At 33.7% G+C, this 9591-nt stretch overlaps 1 protein-coding gene across 1 annotated transcript in view; it reads right to left on the bottom strand.

The window, feature by feature from the left end:
• Positions 1–9591, bottom strand: part of LOC150101901 (A disintegrin and metalloproteinase with thrombospondin motifs 20-like) — a 186136-nt gene that overhangs the window by 92433 nt on the left and 84112 nt on the right. The window contains exons 12-15 of the mRNA XM_090399926.1: positions 6852–6988; positions 4037–4154; positions 1398–1490; positions 59–225 (exon numbers count right to left, since the gene is read on the bottom strand). Of these exons, the coding sequence (XP_090256052.1) occupies positions 59–225; positions 1398–1490; positions 4037–4154; positions 6852–6988 (515 nt within the window). The remainder of the gene's footprint in view (positions 1–58; positions 226–1397; positions 1491–4036; positions 4155–6851; positions 6989–9591) is intronic.

Below are 9591 nucleotides of genomic sequence, written 5' to 3'. Positions count from 1 at the left end.
AAGTTAATGATCAAATATCAAGATAAATTCTATTAAGTATAATAATCATAACCATTACCTGTACATAGAGTACCCTGCTGAGAGGTTTGCTGGTGTTAATACGTTCCATTACCGAATCCGAGCCACTGTACTCCAGAGAAACGCTTCCATAAAGTAGAGTTTTGGGAAACATACTGATCATGAATTTGCCATTAAGGATATAATCATTGTTGCTGTCTTTGAGGGCTGAAAAGAATAAAATATTAAATATAAAATACAGAACGAAACAGAAATGAAATGTAAATTTGGTCTGGTAGGCATGATACTTTGGCAATCAAGTTGTACAGCTGATTTGAAGCTGAAATTTGGAGTTTTTTTGTTTTTTTTTAATAATCGGCAGAAAAACTGAAACTACTTACCTTCTTCAATAAACTGATTCTGGACCTCTATAATAGTGAATTCTCTCACAGCGTAATAACTTAAATTTTAAGAATGTCAGGCTTTCGGGTTGAAATATGATTTCTTCCAGAAAGGTTAAAGTATCGAGATGACAGTATCCTACTTATTCTTAAGTGCTTGGGAATATATGGAAATTCTTATTCGATTCCATATCAAAGATTTGTTTTTTTTGCAAGATCGAAAAAAAGGTTACTAAGGACGTAAATATTATGAATGTATTCTCCAGTTGTTTTTCAGGGGAAGCCCGAAGTTTTCTGGGGTGGGTGGAAATCTACATTACTGGAGTTTTCCTGAGACAGGATAATTTATCTTTATTTCGGAAGCACATATATTGTTACCCACGTGCTATACAGGATCAGAATCCTGATTTTCTAACCCAGGACCACGTACTCTTCCGACTACAATACAAAGGCGATCGACACATTAATGAATTAACAGTTGAATATGAAAACTTGAATTTTTAGTGCATATTCACTTTGAATAATTTGGTGAATTATTCCACAACTATCTGTCTGTAGACGATTTACTCTGTAAATATACCACATTTTTCGATCTCTATACACCCTTGGGAGGTGATTTTTTGACACGAATTTCACTGAGAATTGCCTTCTCAGAAATCATTGTATCGAAAGGACAAGGAGTTACATAATTTTAAAGGGTAAAGATTTTATTTTCGTACGCATATTTTATGTACGCTATGTTCAGTTATTACTTCTTGAAATTTCGCAGCGAAATGGGCGAAAATAAAGCTGTTGCTAATTTGAATAGCTTATGTAGAAAAGGAAATCTAAATTTTTTTTTCTTTCCTCTCGGCCGACATTTCAAATTATGCATAACTAGTAATTTAAGTGCCCAGTTATCCTACATCAATTTTTTTTACCCTTACTAATTGAAATGGATTAATAACCATACACACACACAGAGAGCGCGCGCGCTTGAACAGATGTAAAAACACTCACCTAAGTAGTTGTCATCCTTTGTGTTCTGATAGCCGTACTGACGAATATCGAGGTTATTAGCTCCATCAGGGATCATGACAACATGGTGGTAACCTACGTAAAAATAAAAACAATAGTTGAACTATTTTATTACCACTTCTACCTATCATAATAAGCATCTGCTTTCTCATTATAACAGTGATATAACATACAGAGCTGGTATCTTATAATTTATTCGGCCAAGATTAAAGTAAGAATTCCTTATATTATTCGAAAGATAAAAGAGAGAACAATGCACTGTTTAAATTTACAATTTATAGAGGCGAAGAATTTTAGAATTTATTAAGTGTATAAGTTAATCGATCTGCTTTATTTTAGTAGAATTGAGTTTAGCAGATTAACTTTAAAGAGCGAGTGATGGTATTAAACTAAATCTAGCTTAAGATTAAATAGCAAAGGAAATATATCTAAGCAACTCATTCATAATATGCACACCTCAGACTGTTTCAGATTACAATGTTTTAAGAGGTAAAATAGTAATATACATCATAGTTTTAAAATAAAATATTATCAGCTAAACAGCCTTAGCTGATGTAATTTTAAAGGTAAAAGATTATCTTCAAAGCTGTTTAACTGATATCTAGCGTATTTTCTTTAAAAAACTGTGTGACGTATATTATATTAATCGGCCATACTCTATTTGTAATCAGATGCATGCTAGTGGTACTCATTTCGATTGGTTGATGATTAATGTTAAATAGAACAAGAATTAAGAAAAATACTTAACGCTTTATAAGTTAGTGTTACTGAGTTAAAATATAAGCAATTCAAATTAACCAAACGTTAAAATATAAAATATTAAAAAAAATAAAACCAAAGAAGAAATAAAATAGAGATCTATAACAGCATCTTTTTACTGCATCCATGACGCTGAAACATAAATCCAACAAATTCAGACGCAAATTCTAAGGCTACAAAATAGAGGTTTACCTTCAAACCGTTTATATTTTGTCTTCTGATTATCCCATGTTCACGTTTTATAAAATTTTTTTCTTGGAGCACCCTATTTTTCATGAGTTAGTATGTTTTAATGAATTAATCACAATACTAAACCTGCCCTTAAAGTTGTTTGAGGGCAAATTTATGACTCTTCCATAAATAACGTAACGCTACTTTAATAGACGCTCCTCTTTCTCCCGGTGCTTTAAACGTTATGTAACACTTTTATAATCCCGATGAACTAGATTGTTTTTGTAATTTTCTATTTCGATAAAATTTATTATTAGATTCTTTATTCAATATCTTTAGTTTATCAAACCTTGCTGATATGTCTTTCCCCTTTCTCATCCGTCCCTTTGGACGGGCTTGAGTTCCCTAATGAGGGGTTTTACGACGTATTAATGCAGCCAGTTCGTTACTCTTCTGCTGCATCCCCTAAGGGCAAGTATTCATGGCTGTAAATCCACGTGTGCTCATGGGACCGGTTTGCCTGTTCTGCTGGACGAAAAACCCGAAGTTCAGGGTGAAAAACCCTCTAACACCGTATGAGACTGGCTAACTCACCTTTAGTCGAAAGAGACCAGATAAAAGTTCCTCATCATGGACGGAAATCGAACCCAGGTCTTTCCGGCCATACCAACTGAGCAATGGAGGCTCTCGATATATATTAGAAGGATTAAATAGTCAATGAATATACACACACACACACACACACACACACACACACACACTGGCGGAGCTTTATATTCATTAAATACTCCTAGTTCATCAAAATTACAACGTTATAATTCCATTTGCCCCATGAACAACCGTTTCCAATATTTCTTTTTACAGCAGTACATCTGGACTTAATTTTTAGGAATAAATTGAATGTTTCTAATGTTTATTGAATTTCTGAATATGCAAGTTTATTTCTTGTTTTTGAATTATTTGTTTTGAATATATATCTTTTGTTTCTTTATCAAATATATTCCAATTTTGGATGGGTATCCTTATATACTTCTTTAGAATAAGGATTTTTCTAATAACAAGTCTTTAAGCTCAGTGAATTAAGGATCTGAAAGCCTAAGACATTGAAAATTCATGAATAAGCCAAACTCCAATCATGGTTGGCAAGAGCGGCAATAAAGTTTAATTCAATGGATAATAAAGCAATATTCACTATTGCTACAAATTATGTATTTATAAAAAAAGAAAAAGAGAAAACTGAAGATCATATGCTTGATTGGTGAAGTCATGAGATTACAGGATTGTATTAGGAAAAAAATGAAAATATCTTCTGAAAAAAAAATAACCCTTCCTGTTACGTAACATATCTTTAGATCCTCAAACCCATAACTATGATTTCCTAACCTTTCTCCTCGAAGAGTGTTACATGATTTATAAACGATCCCTTATTTGCATATGAGAGGAACCTATACATATTGAAATAAAGGTTGTCGTTGTTTTTTTTGTGATGTTTTGTTAGGATTTATAGAGTTTTATGTATCTTATATCGTTTTATCATATGCTGAACAATTTATTTACAGTTGTGTAACTAAGGTTTAACAAAAAAAAAAGTATGGTAGTTTTTATTAGAATGCTTTCATAATTATGTCTTTTCATCACGTGTGCTCTTGTATTATAACCAAATTTTTGATGATAGTTTATAGAAGACTCACCGTACTCCGTTTTGTTGAATTCTCCCGACACCACCTTGCACGTCGAGTTGTCTCCTCCACAAACTCCACACATATCTATTTTTTTCTCAGATCCTAATGTATGATCACAGCCTGCGGGCTTGAAAAGAGGGAGAAAAGGCATTTAAATGAAACACCTTAAATGAAGTTTAAAACAATAACAACAAAAAAAGCTATAGGCGCTAATTATGTTATTTTCAAATTAACGTTTTCATTAGTTTCATTTTTCTCTGTATAAAACAAAAATCACGCCTAATTAGACGTTGCAAACTACTCAGAATGTCTTCAGGATCGATGAGCGGGTGATTAGCTCTATCCAAAAGGAGGAATAACATCCGATTTATCTCCAATTAATAAAACGTGAAATAGGTCTTCAAATTATTGACGAGATTAGAACGTTGGACCTTTATACTTGATAGGCACTGAATACATTTCAAATAGGAATGCTGTATTCACTGCATGAAACTAAGTACGACTGGGCTTCTTTCATGTAATAAAGAAGTTTTCAAATTGAAAGAAAAAAAAAAAAACAATTTAGGCATAATTTTCAATGCAAATTCACACCCGAAGTTGGTTTAGCCTCTTAGGTCCTCCTACTTATAATTCATTCTGAAAATGAATTATAAATTTGGTACTTTGATATATTTACTTTGTTGTATCTATTTTCATTTTTGGTTTTGATAAGACAATTAATGTTCCTATTCGTACTCGTGTCTTAGATTTTCTCCTGGGTGGACGTTTTCGATAAAATTTAGTATTTTGGATCTATATTAAAATTTGTCACCAGAATTCCAAGTTATGCATGAAAAGGCATTTCTGTGGTCCTCTCAGTATTTCACGTTAGTTAGTGGACTACACCACACCATCTCAATACTAAGTCGTAAGTTTGTTCTCTCTCTCTCTCAGGACTTCCAAAAGTGCATAAAATGAATGATGAATAATGTTTTGAAAAACGTTTTCTAAATTTTTACCTCATGTAATAGATTAAATACGCATATCGAAAACAAATATCTGAATATTATTAGCAGTTATTCAGTTGAATAATAATGAACCGGCATTGAGTCACTTTTATGTTGTCAGAATAAATCGATCCTAAAAACGAAATGACGTTTCTGCGAACATCTTCTGCTTTCGGATTACTTCTGAACACTAGCACCTGTTCAGATTTTTGAAATCGGAACACGTGCTAGCTTTCCACATTCTTTATCATCCCTTCCATTCAGCTATAGTTTTATAGCTGAATGGAAGGGATATTTTAATTTCTATTCGATGTTTTTAAAAATTTACGGCAGTTATGGTGTTTATCTGGCACTATTCAGATATTATTGCAATAAAAGTACTTTGTATTCAAAATGAATTTGACATGAGTATCCACAATCATGAGTAATGCATGGTCACCACTTAAAATTCAGTCTGATGCATTTTTGCTCTAATCAGAGGTTCGTCGCAATCAACTACTCTATTTAATTTTGATTTCGAAGCTACAATGAGTAGGAAGAACGTATTCGAATTTAAATGTGTAATACGAATACTTCAAATCTCTTTCATTTTTCTTCTCAATAGCACTTAAAGTCAAGGGCAAGATAACCGAGAAAGATTCTTATTACTTCTCCTTAAGATATTTCCAGCATCTCGTGTAATATCTATATTCGTGATATTAATCACGTACATTATAGTTTAGAATTAACATATTGCATCCTGTTTATTATAATATGTTTCTCTTATTCAATATGTTTCCCACATTCCTCCTCCTACAAATCATGTGATGCACGTTTTCTACACACGACCACCTTTCCAAAAAACTGCGGATTTGAAATATTACCAGAATTAACTTTTGTTGACTTCGAAGATATTACTCTCTCCAAATTATACTCGAGGAAATTTCCTCTGCTAAACTACTATCTACTTGCACAAAGAGATTCAGACTTACTTATTTATAATGTGCAACATTTGTTTTGCCTCCGCAGTTTTATGCACTGCTTTCGTATTAGCCTAATTTTCTTCACTATTTCCATCATTGCATTTCAAGGCAAGATATGTGATTATTCGCATGAGAAGTTATTTCTTCTAATGTGTATACTGTTTCTAATCAGCTTCTTCCTCTAGTGAGAAGCTGAAGGGAAATGTTCGCATATATACATTTCATTCTCTCCCGGTAGTGAAGGAAACATCTGACAAATAGTAGATAGCGATCGAGATTTTAGACTTACTGATTCAAATTTTAATTTGAAATGACATTTTAAAATATGTTTTGTTATTGTTATTTCCTAAAATCCACGTTTGTTAGCTCGTGTCTTGAAGTGGATCCAGGAATGCATACGCTCATAGATCTCCCCGCTGCATCCTACCCGGATCTAATAATTTAAATAACAAATTGTAATTAAATTTAACCATGACGTAGTGGCTTCATGGTTAAATTTAATCGTTCAATCCCAACAACGATTCTGCTTATTGGATACCTGAAGTGGCTCGAAAAATTTCATGTTTGATTTCTAAGAATGCACACTAGGTTTACAACTTTTTGTGGGAGAGATTCACATAAGAATTTATAACATTCATATAAACCCAGAATGAATGGCTGACCTGAATGAACCAACTACCATAAGTTGGCATAGCACGGTGGCATGAACGCTTGTAAATGTATTTGTGGCAGATGATTTTCATCACTAAATGCGCGGTAGGTTTCGAAATTTGCAATGATAGGATTGTCATAAAGAAGAAATAAAATAATGATTAAAAATCAGCAAATAAGCTTTCTTTGCGGCCCAGAAGTGAAAAGTGAACTATGCACACTTACCATACATATACCATTTACACAGATGTCGTGAGTGACTGGTCCGCAGGGTGTGCCATCCACAACTTTCTCTTTCAGCAGAAAATACGAAGCAGTCTCTGTAGACCGACAATACAGTTTACAGCGATCATGAGGAGCAACTACAAAAGTGGAACATGCATACTTTAGATTCGAGGAACAAATCGCAAAACCGAAAAATTTCATATATCAAATTTTTTAATGTTAGCAATATTTGAATTTTCAGTGTTATATGGTATCGGTTTTCGAGATTTTTTTTTTTTTTGATTATTTGTGTTCAAAATGTATCGCTTAACTCAACTCAAGCAAGTGTAATTTTCTCTCCCCGAAATAAGATGAGTGCCGTTTGATTGACACTCCAGTTAGGAATGTATGGGAGAAACGCTGATGTACAGGGTGTCCCAAAATTCACGCAAGAAGTAATTTTGATAGAAAACACAGGTTTTTAATTAAAAATTGTAATTTCTTATTGATTCATAAAGTATACAGTATAGGGTTATGCATGGAATAGCATATCGGGTAAATGGCCTTCACTGCTTTGCTGGCACATGCGCACTCTTTTGTCGAAATTTTCCATGACCGTTTTGCATAAATGTGGCTGAATTTCGTTGATACAGCGCTCAATTTCCTCCTTCAAGGCGTAGGTGGTCGTGGGCTTGTTGGCATAAGCCTTAGACTTCAAAAAACCCCAAAGAAAAAAGTCCAACGGCGTTAAGTCACATGATCTGGGCGGCCAATTCTGATCACCAAAACAGGAAATTACACGACCAGGAAATGACTCATGCAGTAATTGAATTACTTCTCGGGCTGTATGGCATGTGGCACCGTCTTGTTGAAACCATATGTCGTCCACATCCATATCTTGCAATTTAGGCACAAAAAACTGGATTATCATGTCGTGATAGCGAGCACCATTAACTTATTGCCTTACCAGCCGCATTTTTGATGATGATGCCTCCAGCCCAAAATCCGCACCAAACAGTGACACGTTGTGGATGCATTTGTTTCTCAACAATCACTCGTGGATTTTCTGAACCCCAAATGCGACAATTTTGTCGATTAACGAAGCCATCAAGATGAAAATGAGCCTCATCCCTGAAGATGATTTTGTTCTAAAAATAAGCATCCACTTGTTGTTGTTCCATAATCCATTCAACGAACTCTCTTCGCTGTGTGTGGTCATTTTTAATAACCCTGAACTGTCAGCTGCCACGCTGTCTTTTTTTTTTCTCGTTGGCAACACTTTACCGCACAAATGGTGCTAAATTTAAATCTTGCGTGAATTTTGGGGCACCCTGTATAAGAAAAAGCACCTGTTATTCATTTCCCCATCCCACCCTTGCTCAGTTTTAAAAATTTCTTGAAAAGCACATAAAGAAGTGGAGGAAATTTTTATTCCAAATTTGAAGTCATTCAACGAACCTAAAATCACAGAAAGAAACGTATAAACTTGAGCAAGAAAAATATCTTCTAATATTTTAGTATTTGCTTGTAATTGATGTTATTTAAGTAGATTACTTTAAAAGTGAAAAAATTTAATTCGTGTACATTAAATACATTCGGAAATTTGATAATCAGATGGGTACAAATTAGCATAAAGTTAACTGTGGAAGTAGTTAGTACAAAAAACTGTTATATTTAACTTAATGTTGCACAGCGACTACTCGATTTGAATTCATGCAAGCCTACGTATTTACACCTTCAATTAATGGTTCTAAAGACTGAGGTTTGTACGAGAAGTCATTCCGAGTTTATCTCATCTTTACAAGAATACTTGAGCAGTAGTGGTCAAATCAGATGGCGTATTAAATTTACAGTTAAAAACGGACGCACAACTGTATGTACACATTTTACTGTTTAAATATTAAGGGCAAAATTTGAAATGTACTATTCTGCATGAAGCACATATATTCATATTAGACACATTTACTTATGTTAAAAGAGAAACCAAAATTCAAGCATGTTACGAAAGAAGTAATCAATCTCAACTCTGACTTTTCAAGAAAAGACTGTTTTATAAGAATAACTATTAAGTTCATTGACGTTAGGGTTTTGGTTCCCATATGTGTGTGTGTTCACTAATTATTATAGATGACTTACTGACAACAAATCAGAGTCTATACTGTCATAACAGCTGTATAAATAATTTTATACAATTGTTATATAGTGCTTAGCATTCTACTGAGTGGGATTGAGGTGACATTAGCACCTTCGCTTTCTAATCTAGATGTTATGTTCAAATTCTATTATCATAAATGTCTTTAGACTGTACTAGGTTTTTGTTGCTTGCTCGCTGGGAGGTCCGATATGGTTCGAAAAAAGCAATCTTCCATCTTGTTTCTACAACAGAATTCCTGGATTATCTAACCCTTGGCTCCGTCTGTGGTACTACACGTATTCTTTTATCAATCCCAAGGAAGATTGAAACCTATATTCTATAGGTTTTAATCTTCCTTAGGATTGATAAAAGAACCAGTTCGGAACAGTGCTGTCAGATTAGCGCGCATATGAGTTCACAATATAATTTTCCGAACATATTCTGTTGGAAAAAATATCACCAATTGATCAATTGCAACTGGACATTACTGATAATTGCTGTTCACTTTCAGGAAAATTTTGATATACTGTATATTGATGGTGGTCAGTCAGGATGGGTTAAATTATTATCATTATGGTCAAACCAATTGTGGCCTCATGCATCTTATAGGTGTAAAGAGCAATAAGT

The sequence above is a fragment of the Typopeltis vanoorti genome, chromosome 11 (assembly GCF_054136105.1).
Source record: "Typopeltis vanoorti isolate ZY-2024b chromosome 11, IOZ_Tvanoo_1.0, whole genome shotgun sequence".
NCBI classification, from domain to species: Eukaryota; Metazoa; Arthropoda; class Arachnida; order Uropygi; family Thelyphonidae; genus Typopeltis; species Typopeltis vanoorti.
Note: the sequence above shows the minus strand (reverse complement) of the source record. Positions and strands in the feature narration are given on the sequence as shown.